At 46.8% G+C, this 20,246-nt stretch overlaps 1 protein-coding gene across 2 annotated transcripts in view; it reads left to right on the top strand.

Moving 5' to 3' along the window:
• Positions 1-19,260, top strand: part of BBS4 (Bardet-Biedl syndrome 4) — a 43,183-nt gene extending 23,923 nt beyond the window's left edge. For both annotated transcript variants that reach the window (XM_063142345.1, XM_063142346.1), the window contains 11 exons: positions 1,371-1,443; positions 4,633-4,686; positions 7,107-7,234; positions 9,727-9,781; positions 12,129-12,197; positions 13,234-13,386; positions 14,469-14,640; positions 16,034-16,103; positions 17,060-17,198; positions 17,682-17,883; positions 18,388-19,260. In XM_063142345.1, the coding sequence (XP_062998415.1) occupies positions 1,371-1,443; positions 4,633-4,686; positions 7,107-7,234; positions 9,727-9,781; positions 12,129-12,197; positions 13,234-13,386; positions 14,469-14,640; positions 16,034-16,103; positions 17,060-17,198; positions 17,682-17,883; positions 18,388-18,542 (1,270 nt within the window). In that variant the 3' untranslated portion in view covers positions 18,543-19,260. The remainder of the gene's footprint in view (positions 1-1,370; positions 1,444-4,632; positions 4,687-7,106; positions 7,235-9,726; positions 9,782-12,128; positions 12,198-13,233; positions 13,387-14,468; positions 14,641-16,033; positions 16,104-17,059; positions 17,199-17,681; positions 17,884-18,387) is intronic.
• Positions 19,261-20,246: the final 986 nt, after the last annotated feature.

Genomic DNA, 20,246 nt, shown 5'->3' with positions numbered 1-20,246 from the left:
CGTGAACCAGGTCTTTCAATTAATATATAAACATTTGAATTTCGTGAAACGTAACCTTTTGTTCAAGCATGCAAAGTTGCAAAACATGAATATTTCAAAAAGTGTCCACAATTTTGGCCACCGCTGTAAGTACACAAGAAAAGCCTAGCTAGATCTGACCGAAGCTCCACTGGCTGCCTGTTGGCTACTGGGCCAGGTTGAAGGTTCTAGTACTAGTGTACAAAGCCCTAAACAACTTGGGACCAGGATGCCTGAGAGAGCTCTGCCTTCTCCCTCACCAACCTACCCAGCCACTGGGGTCATCTGCGGGCATGCTCCTGGTGGTCCCACGTGGACCTATGGCCCAATTGGAGTCCACCGGGAGAAGAGCCTTCAGTGTGGTGGCCCCCTTCTTATGGAACTCCCTGCCGTTGGAGGTCGGGCAGGCGCCAACGCTGTATTGTTTTTGGCACCTCCTGAAAACATGATTGTTCCAAGAAGGTTTCCCGGGATGACTAGCCGTGGTTTAATCTGCACCTGTTCTTTTAAAATGTATTTTGAATGATGTTTTTATTCTGTTTTCATTCTTTTACCTCCTTTGTTCACTTCTCCGAAATCCTCGGATAGGGAGCGGTAGAGAAATATTTAAAATAAATAAAGAAAGAGATATTCCGGCAACCTCTTTCCCTCAGTGGCCCACCACATGCCTCAAGAATGCCCAAAAATATTCCATAAAGGCCACAGTTCCACTGCTGTGATTCCCCCATCCCAATGCTGCCTTTGAGTATGGAGGCGCCAGACAGGCATTGATAGACCAGTCAATCCTGTGAATTTGTTTAATCCACGTTTGTAGCCATCTAAGCAAGAGGCCACCACCACCAGAGGATAAATAACATCCATCAGATCTGGAGCTCTTGGGACAATGCATGCTGTACAGTTTGAAACTAAGAGCCCCTGAGGGCACAACTCTATGCATGTTTAGATGGGGGGAGGGGCGGGAAGTCCTACAACTCCCAGCATTCTCTAGGCTATACTGGGAGTTTTAGGACTCCCCCGCCTAAACATGCATAGAATTGCACTCTGAATTACTTTAACCTTTCCAATCCCGAAAGGCTCTGGATGGACAGCGTTTCATTTATTTATGTATTTAAAGTGAAAAATATCCAGTATCCAACCTACAATAAGGCTTTTCGACCAACCAAGAGCAGGTACTGGGACATGCGATCCATTCCCAGTACATTAGATGGGAGGCTCTTTGGGGAGATCTCGGTTATTCCATTTGACTCTAGACCCAGTAGGCATCTATAGAACTCTCTTTGATGCCCCTGGCTGATGAGCGTATCGCCCATCAGCAACGGCTGTGAAAAATAAGCTGTGAAATTTTGTTGCAGGTTTCTCCTGGGGAAACACAAAGCGGCCATTGAAGTGTACAATGACGCAGCTCAGCACAACCAGAAGGACTGGGTACGCACGAGGTTTGCCTTTCCTCCTTCTAAATGGACTAGTTGACTAGAATTCGATGCGTGTAGATCACTGGGTGACATAGGGCCCATTTTGCAGTCATTTCCCTCTGGATGTGAGCAGCGGCCGCGTGCAACTCGCATAGAGGAACTTTAATATGGATCTGGCTCTACACCGATGCAGCCTGTGGCCGTGGTAACTGGGGAAAGTGCTACTGCAACAGCAGAAATCGCTGCTGCCTGTATCGGGGTACAGCCTGATTGAGGAAAAATGTTTGCCAACGTGGTTGTGGGGCAGACAGTGGGACCAACAGCAGGCTGTGGCTGCTCACGTGTAGGAGAAGGTGACGGTGTGTCCCAGCCCTTCGTTCCATCGGCAGCCCGGTTGCTTTCCGGCCACTAGCCTATTTTGCAGATTCTAGCTGTCTGATGAAATGATGCTGGAAGGAAAATACAACCTTTTCCCGAGGCAAAACGGAGGAAGCCCTGGCTTGCGTCTCTGCCAGATGTGCACGCAGATGGCTGCCTGCTTTAATATTCAGCAAGAAAACAAAACGGGGCTAGGTACTCTCTCATGGACCAAATGCCACATGTTGAGTGGTAAATCCCACCGCAGGCAAAAGATCGTGCCCCGAGAAGGCTTAGTCACTTTCACAGATGCCGAAAGGCGTCACTGCCAAGGCACAACCCTTTATTTATTTGGGACGTTTCTTATCCCTTTTTTTCAGCTAAAGGGCTCTCAGAGTGGTAAATAAAGTTTTAAAGGCAATAAAACAATAGCAATTGGGTACAATAAACGTGGACGAAACAGCCAGAACACGTCTGTGTCGGACCATGTTAAATCAGCAGTCTATAAATGAGGGTGAGGAATCTATCTGGGGTAAGCTTTTGGGGATCGCATGGTGGTGTTGGGTGGTGCCAGATCCAAAAGTGGGTGAGGCCACCTCCCTCCCTCCCTCTCTCTCTTTCTCTCTGACACTCCTCCTTCTCTCTTCTTCCCTGCCCGCAGTCTGCTGGGGAAAGAACATAGTGCTCTCCCCAGAGGTCTGAACTGATCGCTTGCAGAGCGCTTTTGAAATTACCCCGAGGGCTGCAGGTTGCCCACCCTGATATAAACTTAAAGATCTAAAAGCTTTAGAGGCTTGGGCAAATAAAACAACACCTCGCCCAGCACCAAAAGTGCATCAAACTCATAGAATCATAGAATAGCAGAGTTGGAAGGGGCCTACAAGGCCATCTAGTCCAACCCCCTGCTCAATGCAGGAATCCACCCTAAAGCATCCCTGACAGATGGTTGTCCAGCTGCCTCTTGAATGCCTCTAGTGTGGGAGAGCCCACAACCTCCCTAGGTAGCTGATTCCACCGTCGCACTGCTCTAACAGTCAGGAAGTTTTTCCTGATGTCCAGCCGGAATCTGGCTTCCTTTAACTTGAGCCCGTTATTCCGTGTCCTGCACTCTGGGAGGATCGAGAAGAGATCCTGGCCCTCCTCTGTGTGAGGAGCCTTCTTGGGGAGAACGTTGCCCTGTTGAGGTGTTGCAGCTGAAAAGACCCTAATAGTCTTCTTTTCTCCAAAAGCTATGAGTGAGACTTCTCAGTTGGATGTGCCAACATTTCCTTTTTTTTTCTTTTCTTTTTTTTGCCAAGGTCTCCAAAAATGATATTTTTTGTGGGGGTGCTGTAATAGGATTTTTGTCCAGGTTATAAAACTCAATTTCGGGGTCATCATTATTATCTTACATACAGGATGACGTGGCTAAACTATCACCAGTAACGGAGAGAGCAATGAATGTTGTATTGCTTTTCATTCTGTGGTGTTAAATTTAATATTGATCTGAAAGATGATCGTTTCAGAAAGAAAGCAGCCTGTTCTTTGAACATTAATGGTTGAATCAGACTGAGCCAGCTGAACCACAGAAATGACAAAACAGGGAGATACATCTGACCGTCCTTTGTCAGGTTCAAAAGGGCCACAGCTTATGTCTGTCTACAGATTTTCAGTATTTTTGAACAGTTAGGCAAACCACCTTTTGAGCGACAATGCCTGATCTTCTCCCATTAATACATTTTCAGGGTTTTCAGGGTTCTGTTGAAAAAGACTCATTTGTACCACTTGATAATTCCAGGGAAAAAATCACCCACAGTTTGTTTGATCATGGCTTGTATATTTCCTTGTTTCTCAAGAAAGTTAAGGAGCAGATTCATCTGCTGAAGGGTTACAGGGTTCATCTGATCTTTTGGGGAGCCCAGAGTGTCAGGGGGGTTTGGTTTAGATACTGTATCTGTAACCTTGATGCTGTGATTCAGCCAGGTTTTCTGGTGTGTAATCTCTTTAGGTGTTTCTTGCCAGCTGTGCTGAAAAGCTTGGAAACACTTCTAGGCATATCTCATAAGGTGTTAGCCATAAATCTTTCCACATCTGGAAGGAATACTCTCCTCAGAGGTTAGGCACAGAACCAGAACCATTCATTCATTCATTCATTCATTCAGTGACTAAATTTTGGTGGTTATTCTCTGGTATTGACCCATTGTTGGTCAGCTGTGCTATTTAGAACTTCGGTAGAACCCTGAAAGCATCCCTGTGATGTTGAACTGGCACACTGACATGCCCTATAACTAAATATATATTTCGTATTATTACGGGATATAGATGTCTATTGGTGCTGGTATTTATTTTCTGCACGCATGAGTTAATATATCACCACAAGACCAAGGCCAGAATTTTATGCAAAATCCCAGTGATAGTTGTCAAGAGAAAGCTAATGTGCCTGGCAATTTATTTATTTATTGCCAAGTTTCCAGATTCATTTTTTCTGTATAGCATCTTTGGCAGAGGAATTATGATCTATTGAATTTTCATTATTGATCTTGGAAGGCGAAGTAAGTTACAGTATTTGGCAGTTTGTGAAGAGATGCAGTAGAGAGATTTGTTAAGCTCAACTCTTAAGGTATTTTGAACTATTACTTCTGGATGGGAATAATCTGGTATCAGACTGAGAAAACAGGGTGGCCATTGGGTGGTGAAATCTTTTCATAGATTGCATCATTCCTGGTTTTTGAGCACATTGATTTTGTTCATTTGCAGTTTGGTTTTGTGGCACAAAACCCAATATTTTGTTACACTGAGTGTTAGGTTCTCATCCCCTGAAGTGTTGCATGCAATTTACAATTGTTCCCGTTTCTTTCACACCTAGGAGATTTGTCACAACCTGGGTGTCTGTTACATGCACCTGAAGTATTTCAACAAGGTAAATCTGGACAGTTCTCTGGCAGGTTTTGTTGCACACAGGAGACTCCTCAATGACTCTGGGACAGGAGTCCCCAACCTTCATGGGCCCATGGACCCAAAACAATATGCTACACGTCCTGCTTGTAGCAAATAACTTGTGCGGAAGGCAACTTGATAAAAGGAGGGCTTCGGGGGGTTGATTTTGTCAGCATTTGAAAGGATTGTTTCATGACTGGCAGGTTTGCAACCAGCCTCATTTTCAAATGCTTTGAACCGCTGGAATTGTTTTCTTAAAACAACCCCTGCTGTCATAAGAAGTTATGCCCAACTGATAGCCAAGGCCATTCTCACTAGAATGTTGCTAGCAGAAAGCAGGAGTAGAAAAAGAGCCCCGTAGGAGGATGCCAGACCTCTCCAGGAATAGTACAGTAAAATAACCTTGTCGATTCAAACGTAAATTCTCCCAAACCCTAAGAGGGCACTTGATTCTGACTGGAAGGCCAGATTCCAGCTTTTGTTACCGTGTAAATTCAAGCTCCCCTGTGAAAGGGAGCCTCAGACCTAGAGGACGCGCCATCTGCTGCTGAGCTATGGCCTGCAGACTCTCTGATAATCGCGTTGAACCATCCGGTCCTGTGTGTCGCGTGACTGGCTCCCGCATCGTTAGGACTTAAGGCCTTTTATGAGTGACGAAGCCGCCTCTGTTTTTATTCTTCGGGCCGTATTGCAGCCCTCAGGTCAGAGCTTGCTCCACATCTCTGCAGCAGAAGCCTTATTAGGGGGAATGCTCCAGTTCTAACCTTGTGAGCCGTGCCAGTGGCCCTCTACCATTTGGGGAGCGCATGCAATTGCATGGCGTGATCTTTGATTTTAATTAGAAGGTTTGCCTGGTGTCTTAATGTGCCATTAAGTGTGCGTAACTCCCCGCCCCGCCGCTATACACCGTGTGCATTCCTTGCATTGAGTCACGTGGGCCTATAAAATATAATGAAGCCTATAGAGTGTGCTGGCATTCTCACTTTTTAGTAATGAATACCCTGTGCTGCATAATTCTTTCACTTTGTCAGCATCTCTCTCTCTCTCTCCTTTAATGTGCCCGGGGAAAAAAGAGAAATCTCTGCAACCTTTCATTCCTGTCCCATCGGCTGGGCCCGGAGGGGGGAAAGAGGCCATTGGAATCGATGTGTCTCATTGGAGGGGATTAACAATGTGCCCGGGAGGAGCTGTTCTGTTCCTTTGTGCAGTTCAGCAGCCCTCCAGCCTCAGTGCTGGGATAAGCATTTTGTGGAATGATGAACTGTAAAAGCCTTGGCTGCATCCAATCCTGCGGGTCCCCCGTAAAACGGCAAATGCTGGCCTCCGAGTGTGTCCAGGCTGAAACGACCCAGGAGGACAAGAGGGAGAAAGGCAAAGCGAATGCAGCTCCAGCTCCAGCTCCAGAGCCGTGTCCACTGCCCGGCCTGCCTGGGGCATTCAAGGAAGGGCGGGAGGGTGGCAGAAAAGGAACTCCGCTTTTAACTCACATCCCGCAGGAGATTGGAAAGGGGCAGCGGGAAAGCTCCATGCAAGAATTTCGTAAGTGAAGGGAACAGTTACAACCCCCAGAGGCAAGAGGGCTTGGGAAATGCTCCGGAGAGTTCAGATGGGCGAGCCGAAGGGACTGAGGAATGAACGGGCGAGCAATGTTTACAAGTCAAGCGGCATCTGTAGTTGTCCAAAGGTGAGGGGAGGCAGGGGCAGTAGCTGGGTAACATGTCGTTGGCATGGCTGCCCTCTTCCCCTTGTCACAAAGGTGTAGATGCTTCACATCTAGGGTGGGGAAGCGAGGGAGCAGTTAGTCCTAGGTGGGAGCAGGTAGTCGGGGAGGGCCTGTAGCACACATTTTACCTGCCACAGGTCTCAGGCTCAGTCCCCGGCATTTCCAGAGGAAAGGAGCATAGATAACCAGTTTGGGAATGACCTTTCTCTGCCTGAGTCCTTGGAGAGCAACTGTCCATTAGGGTAGACCAGCCCTCCCCAACCTGGTGCCTTCTGGATGTGTTGGACTGCAACACCCATCATTCCCAGTCACAATGTCCATGGGTTGGGGAAGGCTGGCGTAGACAACCCTGGGTTGGATAGACTAATGTGTATAAGGCTGCTTCATATGTTTATACTTCTTATTATTTTTCTGGGGGCTCCCTGAGCTTTTTCTAACACGCTGCCTTTCTGTTTTTCCATTTCTGCAACCGTGAAAACTGCAAGCAGGGTTTTTTGAAAAAGGAAACTGAATCTCAATTCTAGTGGTAGCCCACTGGCTGCAGAAGTGTGCCGGAAGACAGTGGAACAAGGGTTGGGGTGTCTTTTGCCCCTCATAGCATATGAACCAATGCTCGGGGGGGGGTCGATTTCATGTGAAGCTGCCAGTTTCATTAAGCCTATTTTCTATGCTGTGCTCAGGCCAAAGACCAGCTGAACAACGCCCTGCAGCTCAACCGACATGACCTGACATACGTGATGCTGGGGAAAATCTACCTGTTGGAGGGAAATAAAGACCAAGCCATTGAAGTCTACACAAAAGCAGTGGAGTAAGACCGTTTCTTCCCTTCTGCTGTTGGGTGGGAGGAGAGACGGGAGACGTTTCTGGTGCCCAGCAATTGACCCAATTTGGAAAGCTCTTTTCTCTTGACGTATATTGGAATTCTTCAGCCCTGAGGCTGTAGGTCGGGGTGGGCTGCTGGACTGCAACTCCCAGCATCCCTTGCCACTGGCTATCCTGGCTACGGCTGATGGCAGTTGCGGTCCAAGAAATCTGGAGGGCTGCAGGTTGCCTACCCTGCTGTAGGGCTGAAGCTACAGTAAAAGCAAAAGTGGTGCAGTAGCTTAAGGCTCAGGTCCTTTGGGATATTCCTTTCTCCTTCTTAAATATTTTTTTTAATTGAATTTTCCATTTATAACAAAAGGATGTAACATCCAATCACATCAAACATAACACAATGATCAAACACAGGATATCCTTGATTCACACGATCAGCATCGAACCAAATTAATCAGGTGACACAGTGGACTGATTGTAACTGTATATATGCAGAGTGAGTGGGAAATATATCAAAACGATTTCTTCCCCCGAACTCTTATCTTAGCAGATCTTTCCAGCACATTCTGTGAGTTGATGGAGATACAGTAATGTCTCTATTGCTATTAGCATAATTAATAAATGACTCCCAGATTCCATGGAAATTATTGATCGGGCTATTTCTGAAGGCCGAGCGCTAAAGCTCACACCTGTGTTCCCGTTGGCAGAGGTGATCTGAGCATCCTTAGATGAAGCATCCTGAGCATCCTTAGATGAAGTTCTTACTGAACTGTTTCCTGAAAGCAGAACAAAGCCTGTATTTTGTACTTGTCCCACATTTCTCCACTGCCTCACACACACACGCACACGCACACTGAAATAGTTTAAGGAGTCTCTCTGGCAAGGGCCCCCACCAAGTGTTTGTGTATGCTTATAAAAATAGCTATTGCACATCACAACATGTTCCAAATTCAAGCTGCTTGAATCTGATTTTTCCGGTGAACAATGCCGGAATGCCAGCTTACTAGAAAAGAATTGCAGAATTGCCCACCACCCCGAATATGAATGAAAGTCGTCCATTGGGCAGAGATGGCAAAATCATGGAGTTTGTTTTCTGTACTGGAGTTACGTTTTTGTAACTGAGAAGACGAGTTGGCCCTGTTACTTTAGAGGTCTGCCTGACACTCCTCATCTAAACAACAGCTCCGTTTTGTTTTAAGGTCATATATTGGGGCAATTCCGTATATTTTATAATAATACCTATATTCTTTGATTCAAGTCTTGGTCTGTCTCTAATAGCTAATATCCACCTGCTTTGAGGGCACCCTTCTCATGGCACACCTCTTGGTCCTTCACTTGTCAATCAGTTACTTGCATACACATGTCTATTTCAGTATACATGTGACCTGGGACATGTCTGGTAACAGTTTAACTTTACTGTTCTCCAACATTGAGCATATCGTATCCACGCTACTCAAGTCGCTTACGATACCAATTCTGTGCAGTGTTTTGCTCGATTATTTTGGAATAGGCTAGCAGATAAAGCATAGAGCCTAAAATCAGTTTAAATATCTGCTATCTTATGAATGATGTTCCTAACGTCTAACCAAAACGTGTGAGCCAAAGGGCGTGAAGGCCATTAATGTTATAAATGTGTCAACTTCCTTTTTACACTTCCAGCGAAGTGGGTCACATTCAAAGGCTTTAAATAGAAGTGTGGGTGTTTTTAGTTGGGAGTCCTTGCTCTTTTACTCCTTGTACTGTTTGTGTGGAATTTTAATGTAATTCGATCAGAGAACTTTGCTGCAGAGCGGTATATAAACTGAATGAATAAATAAAAAAGCAACGCCTCTTGTAGACAGTGGGGAAGCCCTAGTGGGCCTGTTCAGAAGACACCTTAAACCACGGCTTTAACCATGGTGAATAAAGCCTTATTCACCGTGGTTAAAGCCGTGGTTTAAGGTGTCTTCTGAACACAGCCCGGCTTTCTGGCTTAACCGCCATGGTTTAACGCGTTTTCTGAACGGGGCCAGTGGATCTGCTGCCACAGCCAATTTAAAATATTTGGGGTTATGGCTACTGCTACTGCATGGGTCAGTTAGCAGTGGGATATTTCAGAAGAGGATGTATTTCAGCCTGGGGCAAGTAGAGAATTCGAACAGGTGAGTTTGCTGTAGCTTTCTGACCAAGCCACGCTATGGCACACATGAGCTGGTAAAACTTCTGTTCCTAATCTGCAAGGGCAGGGCTGGTCCTTCAATTAAACTAGACGCAGACTGCTTTGGGGGCATATTTTTGGGGTACCATCAATGTAAATTACTTAATGCACTATATATTGTTATCATCCTGGTGTGGGGAATATTTCTGCTTTTTGTCTCGGAACCAAAATGTCTCTTGGGCCGTGTCGTTCGAAACTAATTTATTCCCTCACAATGGATGCTGCTCTATTATTAATAATGGCTCCAGATGTGTTAAAGCTCCAGGGTCTCTTTTTATATATTTCAGATTCTCTCCAGAAAACACAGAGCTCCTTACAACGCTGGGCTTGCTGTACCTGGAGGTAGGGGATATTGTTAATGGGTTAACTGTTTAATGCGGTCCAGCAGCCCTGCATAATGTTCATGTTCAAGCGTCCCTGTGTCAGTTAGAGGTCACATTGGCAAAATGGAATTGTCCCTTCTATATATCCTCTTTAGGTCCCCAAGGAAAATAACTTGATCCCGTGCAGTTGAGCCAAGGCAGAAAAGTGGATAGACCCCTGCTTCTGTCACTGCCTGTTCCAAGTTTAATCAAATGTTTGTTTCATGACTTTTCTGCATAGAAAAGAACTACTGAAATATGAGATGCAAAGGGTTAGAAAAATCTAGAAAGGACTTGAAAGAGATTAAATCCTGATTCTGACCAGTAGGGAGCCTGGCATTTCAAAGGAAGCAAATGTTTAAACTGCTTCTACAAGCACATCTTTCTCCCAAATTAGCCCTCATTGGTGCTTTGAGATAGACACCATTCTTAGCACAGGGGAAAGCGTAAGGGCTTTGGAGCCACACTGGGGATTACAGCTCAGAACTGAAAGAGGCTGGTGGAGCTAATAATAGTTGAACACCTCCTGGCTCTCCCTATAATGCGTTCATTCCTCTCCCACCCCCCAGCCTGAGATTTCTGGGCGAATTGTTAGGGGAGAAAAAAAATGTGGTCTTTCCCAGCTTTTTCTGAAAAAGCTCAAGAAAAAACCCCAAACCCGTAGAAGTTTGCTCTTCGCCCTCCTCCTAGGCCTCCTCCAACCTTGCAAGGGTGTTTGCTTGGGAAAGGAGGGAACCATGAAGGACGCCTGGCTGGCGGGGTGAACTCATTTATGGTCCCAGCCCAGACTCGAAGGTGTTTGGTCTCAGCTCGTAATGGAGTGTGGATTTCTGAATTCGGAACTCCCCAGTTCCAGAGCTTGCCTCCCTCCCTATGCAGAGGTGTGTATGGCAGAGGGTCATGGCTGTACATAAGCAACGTGCCTAATAGCGTATGTCTGGAGCATGGGGGTGGGGAGTGTTCTTCAGGCCAAGGGGGCTGCGGGCCAGCAGTGGCCAGGGCCAAATCCCAAAGTGGGAAGAGCCAAGACAACATTCTTTGCCATGCCTTCTCTCTTCCTCCGTCTCCCTTCTCTAGGAGAGCTGGGAAAGGGGCACAGAGAAGAAACGTGGCACGCTGGAGATGCAGGAAGCAATCTCTTCCTGTGTCATCAGCTCTCGGTTTTGGATTCCTCTCTGTGGACCGAGAAAAGGGCTGCAAGGAATCCAAGCGAGTCGGTGATTTAGGAAGAGAGCCGTTGCTTCCTGCCTCATCATCTCATCCCACCCCCTCTTTCCACACCTGCGTTTCCCCCACAGACCGGCTGAGCAGCAGGCAAACAGATCTCCCAGCCCGTGGACAAATAAAAGGAAGGCCTTCTTCACACAGCGCAGAGTTAAATTGTGGAAATCACTACCACAAGTTGTAGTGAGGGCCACCCATTTGGACGGCTTTCAAAGGGGGTTGGATAAATTCCTGGAGGAGAAGGCTACCCATGGCTACTAGCCCTGATGGCTATGTGCTACCTCCAGTAGCCGAGGCTGTAAGCCCTGTGTGCACCAGTTGCTGGGGAACATGGGTGGGAGGGTGCTGTTGCACTCATGCCTTGCGTGTCGATTTCCTGTGGGCAGCTGGTTGGCCACTGTGTGAAGAGAATGCTGGACTAGATGGACCCTTGGTCTGATCCAGCCTCAGGGCTCTTCTGAAGTTCTTATGACACCCCAGCAAATGGCTCAGGTGATCCACAGGAAACAGGTGAAAGAGGTGGGTGGGAAACAGGGCTAAGGAGAATGGGCGGAGATTGGGGCAAGGCCTCGTGGGCCGGATGCTTTCCCCAGCCCTGGACTAGAACTAAGAATTCAGCAGAGCTGAGCTGGCCAAGGAGCAGCTTGTCCTGCATTCTGACATGAAATACTGTTGCTTCCAGGGAAATACTTAAGAAGCCCTGAAAAACGGGCGCTTGAGAATTCTCGGCTGCCAGTCCTTTCCCAGCAGCTTCAGTAATTGCCCAAGAGTATTCGGCTTAGGGAGCAGCTTTCGCCGGAAGGAGTGGCAGCTCGGCATTCTGGGGGGGCAGGAGATCCTAGGGGCTGCTTGACTCAGAAGAGGCCTTTCTCTACGGAAAGCAAAGCGTCGGGAGTGTCAGCCAGAGAGATGGTGTGTGCAGCTCTGCTCTTTTGAGCACCAGTGGGATGAGAGTGTTGCTTTTACTAGTTTGCTGTGATCCTTGGAGGCTCTAGCTGGAGCCATATGAAGCAACTCCCAATGGCCTAGCAAGCAGCAATGAACGTGTTGTGGGTCCTTTCCCCCTGACCCTTGTTTGAAAATTACCGTTATCTTCTTTTTAGCTCGAGATTTATCAGAAAGCCTTTGAGCATCTTGGGAACGCACTCACGTATGATCCCAGCAACTATAAGGTACCTCGGGGAATATAGAGATATTGCATTGTTATCTGGAAGATAGATTTTTAAATACCTCGAACTTGAGCTCTTTGTTGGGGTGGGTGGGGGAATATGCATGTCACTGAATGGTAGCCCAAGAAAGCAACTGAGTAAACTGGTCAGGAAGCAGTGGGGTAGTATCAATACCTGTATCAGGCTTGGATAACATCCGCCCACTATCGCTGCTCCCCTGCTGTGCTGCCAGTATTGCTGTTTTTAAAGGAAGTTTTAGCGCTACCTTTTAAAACAGTGTTCTTAGTGCTTTTAGATGGTCAAATGTAATTTGGAACAAGACAAGTTTAAGCCTTTTAGCACTAAGGGGGGATTGCTGCCATTTTTTCCTTTTTTGGCCGCGGGGGGGGGGGGCACCCTGCAGACTGCATAGTGCCCTGTGGAGTGGGGTGTATGTGTCCAAGGACAAAAATGGCTCACCCCTGTCTTATATCATCTAGACATGTTTCCCCAACCAGGCCCCCTCCAGAAAGGTTCGACTATGTCTCCCGTAACCCTTGCCAGCATGGTTAAAAGCTGAAATTCAACATTTATTTATTTATTTAGAGTATTTTTATCCCGCACCTCAGCCAAAAAGGCTCCCGGAGCGGCTTACAATTGATCAGTAAAGAAGACCGTCCCTGCCCTCAGGCTTACATTCTAAAAAAAGACATGACACACAAGGAAAAGGGGATGGGGAGGGAAGAGGGAGAAAAAAAAAAGAAATTAAGGAGACTGCTCATGCTGGTGGGAAGGCTCTGCTCCCCCTCTCATCTCCCAACGTATGAAGGGCACTCCGTTGGGGAAGGCTGATATAGGCTATTTCCTAGCGCTCGGTCCTGTTGCAACGAGGTTTCAGACGTCTCCGGGTTTGGGATGTATTCCTCATCCTTAGCAAAACGTTTCTCCATCCAGTGCTCTGAAAATGTAATGTCTTTGCACCATATTCATCACTTGCCGGCATGGGTGAATAGCCCAGTTAGTAAGCCCGGTACGATTGGGTGTGTCATTTGTTTTAAAGGCCATCTTGGCAGCTGGCAGTATGATGCAGACGCACGGAGATTTTGACGTAGCCCTCACCAAGTACCGGGTGGTAGCTTGCGCCGTTCCTGAGAGCCCCCCACTCTGGAACAACATCGGAATGTGCTTTTTTGGAAAAAAGAAATATGTGGCGGTAGGTGTGTGTCCCGTGCCCCTCGTCCGCCCTCTCTCCCTTTTTTAATAGGGTCCCACGCAGGGCTCCTGCCTCTGTTTTCACTTGCTCCCAACCCCTCTGGCGTACAGGAAGGGCTTTCGACTGGGCAGGCAGGCATTTCTCTCAGTTGCATCGCTGTATGGGGAAACAGACCACTGTTCCTCCCTGTCATATATCCCAGCAAAGTGCCCACCTTTCCCTCAAGCCAAGGTTTTATCTCCACTGAACTGATGTCTGGAGAAGAGCAGAATGAGCTCTCCTTTTTATACACCAGTGGCACTGAGAGCTGAAAAATGGGGATTTATGCTGCCAGGCACCAGAAGAGGCTGTCTAGTGAATCCTTGAACACCTGATCAAGCACCGCCCCATTTATTTGAAGCCCTAGCCCAGCACTGAGGGTTTTTTTTAGCCATGTGGCTTAGGAGGTACATACATGTTTATTTTTGTCAATATGTTTAACATTTTAAATGTTATTCATAGATTCTCAGTGACCAGGAAGTTGTATTCTTTCCCAAGTTTATTAGTGGCTTTTTAGCTCCTGTAATTTGTGTTATCCTTCTGAACTATTTAGCTGCACGTCGACATTCTGCACTTGACTGGCTCTGCTATATCTTAAATCAGGGGTGGGCAACTTGTGGCCGTCCAGATGTTTTGGTCTGGGCTCCCATCGGCCCTAGCCTGTATAACTAATGGTAGTGGATCATGGGAGTTGTAGGCCAAACATCTGGAGGGCCACAAGTTGCCCACCGCTGCCAATAATAATAATAATAATAATAATAATAATAATAATAATAATAATAATAGATTTTATTTGAAATTTTCTCTCTCTGCCTCTACCCCTTTGAGCTCAAAGATGCTTGCTGGGTTGCCATTTTTATCAGATTTCATTATGGCTTTTTTAAAGTTCACTTTAGCCAGGACTGGCAACTGGGGAGCAAAGTTTCTTTTGAGAGGCTCACTATTATTTGGAAGGGGCAACAAAACTCCCCCATTGGCCCCTAGCCAATCACAGAACGCCTTTGCCTTCTCTTTTACCAAAGAGAGCCATTTTCTTCCGTTAGGCCATCAGCTGCCTGAAACGAGCCAACTACCTGGCACCCTTTGACTGGAAGATTCTGTACAACCTGGGGCTGGTCCACCTGACGATGCAGCAGTACGCCTCCGCCTTCCACTTCATCAGCGCAGCCGTCCATCTCCAGCCAAAGTTGGCGGAACTCTACATGTTGTTAGCAGGTAGCGAAGCCAGGCGCACGCGCCCCCACCTTGCCTGGCTACTGCAGGGGACATTCTGCTTCGTGTTAGCAGTGAAGGACCTTTCCCTGGCTGAAATAACTAGTATTAATTTGTGTTTTAAGCATGTAGAGCTCTTGATATTAACCATCTCATTAAAGACATCGTTATTCCCATTCTGAAGATTGGGAACTTGGGTCAAGAGGCTGCAAGTCGCACACGGCCACCTCCTATATCCCCAGGGTCATGCCCAACATTCTGGGCAGTGAACTAGACTCTGGCTTGAAATAAGATCCGGACGCAGAACCCCTTCCAGCCAGAGCCATGTAAAAGGATCATGAAGGTTTGCTATCCTTGGCTAGCATTGTGCTTATTTATTTATTTATTTATTTATTTATTTATTTATTTATTTATCACATTTATATACCACCCCACAGCTGAAGCTCTCTGGGTGGTTCACAAAAGTTAAAACAGTAAACGTTAAAAAGTATACAAAATTTGAAAACCATCAGAAACATAAAAACAACAGTATAAAAACAAGAGTATCCATTTAAAAACACACACATGAAGCAGCCTTCTACTGAGTTATATCATTGGTCCATTTAGCCCAGTATTGCCTACTCTGATTGGCCAGTGTCTGTGCCACTGAGCTCTCTTTCTGCTCTCCCTGTCATAACGGTTGTTCCCTGCCTGGGACAAGAGCCCCTTCCTCAGGGAGGCCAGTGTGTTCCCTAGGCCAGCTCCTGGATGTGTTGTAGGGCTTTCTTATGAATATGATAGAACGCCTCTCCCGACATGAACCTACCTGTACACTGCGCTCAACATCCAAGGTCATCCTCCGTGTGCCTACTCCGAGGGAAGCTCGGAGGGCGGCAGCAAGAGAGAGGGCCTTTTCTGTGGTGGCCCCCCAGTTGTGGAACAATCTCTCTGACGAGGCCCGCCTGGCGCCGACATTGTTATCTTTTCGGCGCCAGGTCAAGACTTTTCTCTTCTCCCACACATCTAGCAATATGCAATTAGCCTGGGATTGTTTTTGTATATTGTTGTGGTTTTAAATTGTATGTTTTTGTGATTTTAAATTTTTCTATATTGTTTTTAAGTGTTTTTATCCTATGTAAACTGCCGAGAGCCTTGGCTATGGGGTGGTATATAAATGTAATAAATAAATAAATAAATAAATAAATAAGCTTGTGGCGGAGCCCTGACTCAGCCTCTGCTCAGCCAATAGCTCCTTGAGAGGGAGGCAAGTCACTGTCTCTACGTTCCTCCATCCCCGTCCTCAGTCTCCCCAGCTGCAATACAGGGATAAAGACACCGGCTGAAGTGCAAAAATCAGCTCAGTATTCCTTCGCGTTGCCAACAAAAGTCATCCTTTTTCTTCTCTTTCTTGGTGTAGTTGCATTGACAAACCTTGAAGATGCTGAGAATGCCAAGCTGGCCTATCAGAAAGCTTCAGCGCTGGACACGTACGTTGTTTGTTTGCGAGGAGCAGCCTTGTTGCAGAACCTGCTCTCTGTACCAGTCACGAGAGGGCGGCACCGAGCACACATCCTCCACTGCCTTAAGCGGGATCTTAAGGCTATTATTAGTATGAGTAGCATTTATTACATTTACGCACCGCCCCATAGCCGAAGCTCTCTGGGCGGTTTGCAAGGCCATGGCAGCATTGAGTGGGGGGTTGGACTTGATGACCTTCTAGGCCCCTTCCAACTCTACTATTCTATGATTGATGGGGTTTCTTGTTCGTTGGGCCAAATGAGACACATTCAACTTTCTCCACTTTAATTCTTGAAATGAAAAGCAGCCTCAGGAGGCAGTTCATGCACGCACACACTGAAGTTTCCCTTCCTTGCCAGCATTTTAAAAAAAAAAATTGCGGACATTCCCTGCTCTGGTCTTGTCACCCCCGGAGGTGGATCATCCTGCAGCAGGTGCCCTTGGCCCCACTGAGTCACTCCCAGGACAGAGGCTTGGCAGAATGGCCTGCTCTTGGTAGGAGGTACACCAAGAACAGTGAATCATGCAGGGTGGGGTGGATTTGTAGCTGCTTATAAAAAAAAATAATCTCTTTGTATGCAAGAGTGAGCTGTACCTCTGCTTCTAGTGCCAAAACCCAGCATGCCTTAGTTGCCAGGACTTTGTGGGAAACGCTGCTTTATGCACTAGCTCCTCCCCTGCCGCAAATGCACAGGGATGGTGTAGAAAGAGCACTGGGGTCTGGTGCTGCTCTGTGGCACAGTTGTGACCAGGCAGTTAACTGGCACACTGTCTAAAGGCTCAAGGTAGCTCCTTATCCTGACTGCAGTACTTGGCTGCAATCCCACCTGCCACATTCACCTCCCTTTGACACCAGCACCATTTTTGCTACCTCTGGCTTAATCCTGCCCACCCATTTTCTCTCTCTCTCTCTCCCGGACTATAGGTGTAACCCTCTCATAAGTCTGAACTATGCAATCCTGCTCTACAATCAAGGGGATAAAAAAGAGGCTGTTCTGCAGTACCACGAGATGAAAAGAAAAGTCCAAGCGTTAAAGGAGAGCACACTGGAGTTTGACCCGGAGGTACGTTGATTCAAACCACTGATGTGGTCCGGAGTTTTGCAGCTAACTAACTTGGCAAAAAGGGATCCGCCGTAGACCCGAGAGTGCAGTTGACTCAGTCAAAAACGCTACTCTAGTAGCAGAAAGACAGGCAGGCTGAAGTTGTGTCTGCTGCAGAAACAGGCTTCTTTCCTAAGAGCAACAGGGTTGGAACTCTTCCCTTAAACAAGTCAGTGGACCCAATCCGTTTTGCTCTGAAATGTTAGAATACCTGTTCAAGTCAACAGTCGCTTCTACATCTTCGTCCTATCCAGCAGCCCCAGCTCTTTGGATGGGCAGGATTATGTACTTGGGGGTGGGGGGCATCTTCTTCTATGTAGTGCGGGAGCAGGCGTGTCCCCAGGTTCAGCCTCCCCTTTCTGTTGAAGCAGGCTTGGTGTCAAGGAGACCTGCTGTAGGACTCGACTGTTCAGCTTCCTCCTCTCTTTCTTTTGCATGGGTTAGATGGTGGAGGTAGCCCAGAAACTGGGTGCTGCCTTACAGCTTGGAGAGGTTGCAGTCTGGACTAAACCTGCTAAGGACTCCAAATCAAAGCCACGAGGGACAGCATCCAGCAAATCTTCCACTGCACAGCCTTTGGGCTCTAACCAAGCCCTAGGACAGGCCATGTCTTCTGCAGCTGGGTATGCAAAGGCCATGATTCCAGGTATGTCTGATAGGCCACAGATACTTTCATAACCAAGTCTATCTTTTCCATTGTCTGATCACCAGAGATGGATTCAGGTGGCCAGGAACTACGGAGGAGCAGCTTAAGAGTCCATCACTGGGCACCTGTAATCTCATAGGTAATGGGTTTAGCTGTAGCCTATGACCACATGGCTGTGCAGAGTGTCACAGATGCCTAGGTTCCAGGGAAGGGTGGTCTCAACTGTGGTCAGATCTGAAGCAGCTCCTGCAGGCATCTTCGTACATGTTGAGCAAGCAACTTGCCTAGGGGCACAGTTTCTATTCAGAGGCTAAGGATGGATGCTTATGCAGTTTAGCATCTTCTTTTATTGTCACAAGGGAAGCAGTATAGACACTCAGAACGGTATAGATCACATGCATTTCACCGTGCATCTTCTAGCTCTAGGGCTGAGGCTTTTCCTCCCTTGTTTGAAGAGCAGTGCATGACATTGTTACTAGATTTGTGTTCATCTCCCTTCTCCAGGTGCTGGAGGCTCAGCTCAGGTGGCAAAACGTCCCTCCCTGCCACTGGAGCCTAAACCCAACTCTGAGAGTGGGCCTGAGGAAGCCAGGTCTCCTGCAGAGCAGCAGGAGCAGAACCACAGAAGTCAGCCCAAAGAAGAAGGCAAAGAATCTTGAAAAGGTTCCTGACTTGGACAGCTTGTAGGGTTTCAGAACTCACTGTACTAGATGCATAGAGACAGTACCGTATGTGCATTTAGTATCCCACAAACCTTGCTCCAGTGTAAGGTGATATCCCAGTCCCCTCCATGAGCTAACCGGATGTTTGGGAATTGAGTTTTAATCTACTTTCCACAACACTCCACATACAAGCAAATTAAAGATGCCATCAAGATAGGAGCAAGATTTGGGAGTGGTTTTCCCTGGAGGCAACTAGCCCTTTGTAGCAGGAACAGAAGTGGGTTTGTCAGTCACTAACAGAGAAACCACCATCCTGGTGACAGGGCCTACAGATTGAGGTTGCAGCCTTCCTCTCCTTGTGGCTTTGAATTACCGTCCCATAATATACCTGTACCGTCAGCCAACTGTGAGAGGCCAACACCTGCTGCTGTACCTGTCAAACCAGTAACTTGTTCAGGATTGTCAAATTTGGATTAGATATGCTGCAAATGCTTTCGCACCTGCCTCATATTTTCTGCTGCTACTTGGATCCTAGAGGGATCTACCTAGAAGACTGAACAGCAGACATCCTCCTCCTATCACTGGGTGGTAGAACTTAATATTACAGACTATTTGGCAGAAGAGAACTACTTTGTTTATAAGGGAAGCGTTTGTTTTTTTAAAAAAATGTAAATAGATTTAGTAAATGGATTGAAACTCCTTCTACATTTTATTTTACTCATGTGATACTGGATTCCTTTATATTGTGAATTTCTGAGTATTAGTGCTGACCCACAACCATCCCAAATATAAAAGGATTGCACATCTCCCTAGCAAAAGAAATAAAGCAGCTGTGATGTCCAGGAAAAATCCAGATTCGAACATCTGGGAGAAGAAATAAAGGTTTAAATGTCATGTGCTAGCTTATGTGTAATTAACAGGAATGCAATTACAGTGAGCCTTGCTCTAGGTGTCACTAGATCTTACCTCACAAAGCTGGAGCAAACTGGAGCAAGGCCTTTTCAGATCACATTTGGGAGGTTTGTGTTCATGCAGAATCTACACAATGCTTTGATTTTTTTTCACTGGCTGCTGCAAGTCATGAGAAACCACACAACGGGACTCACGGATGCTCCCTGCTGTAAATATATTACTTCCAATTGCTTTAGATTTTAAAATATCCAATACCTTGAACTGGACTTGGAAATATACGGGAAACCCCCAAACTAAGCTCACTGCAGAAACCGAAGAGGCAGAGCATGGATGGCAATGTAATCAAGAAAAGGCTCAGTCTGTCAATTTCAGTCGGTCAGAGGCAAACCTGACCATTTCTGAGCATCCATGATATAAATCCGGTTTTGTAAGAGCATGCAAACTGATTTACAGCAGGCACCTACTCCTCCCCAAAGTCATGTGAAGCATTCACCAGCATCACTTCTGTTGACCCAGATTGTACCCATTCAAGGACTTGATTGTGGGTGAGGGGGGAGAAACAGAGCACGGTGCCCCCAGCATGTGGATACCACCCCCTGAAATGATGATCTCTCAAAACAGTTGCATTGGGGACAAGATAGAATCTTACTATCCTCCCAGGTAGTTTCCCCAAAGGTGCAGCAGCATCACTAGACGCTACTGCTCTAGCTCTCTTGTCAAGTGAGATATTTTTTAATACTGCACAGCACTGAAGAAGTACATGGAAAAGTTTTCACTTAATTCTAGTTT

This window comes from Elgaria multicarinata, chromosome 16 (genome assembly GCF_023053635.1).
Source record: "Elgaria multicarinata webbii isolate HBS135686 ecotype San Diego chromosome 16, rElgMul1.1.pri, whole genome shotgun sequence".
In the NCBI taxonomy this organism is placed as follows: Eukaryota; Metazoa; Chordata; class Lepidosauria; order Squamata; family Anguidae; genus Elgaria; species Elgaria multicarinata.
Note: the sequence above shows the minus strand (reverse complement) of the source record. Positions and strands in the feature narration are given on the sequence as shown.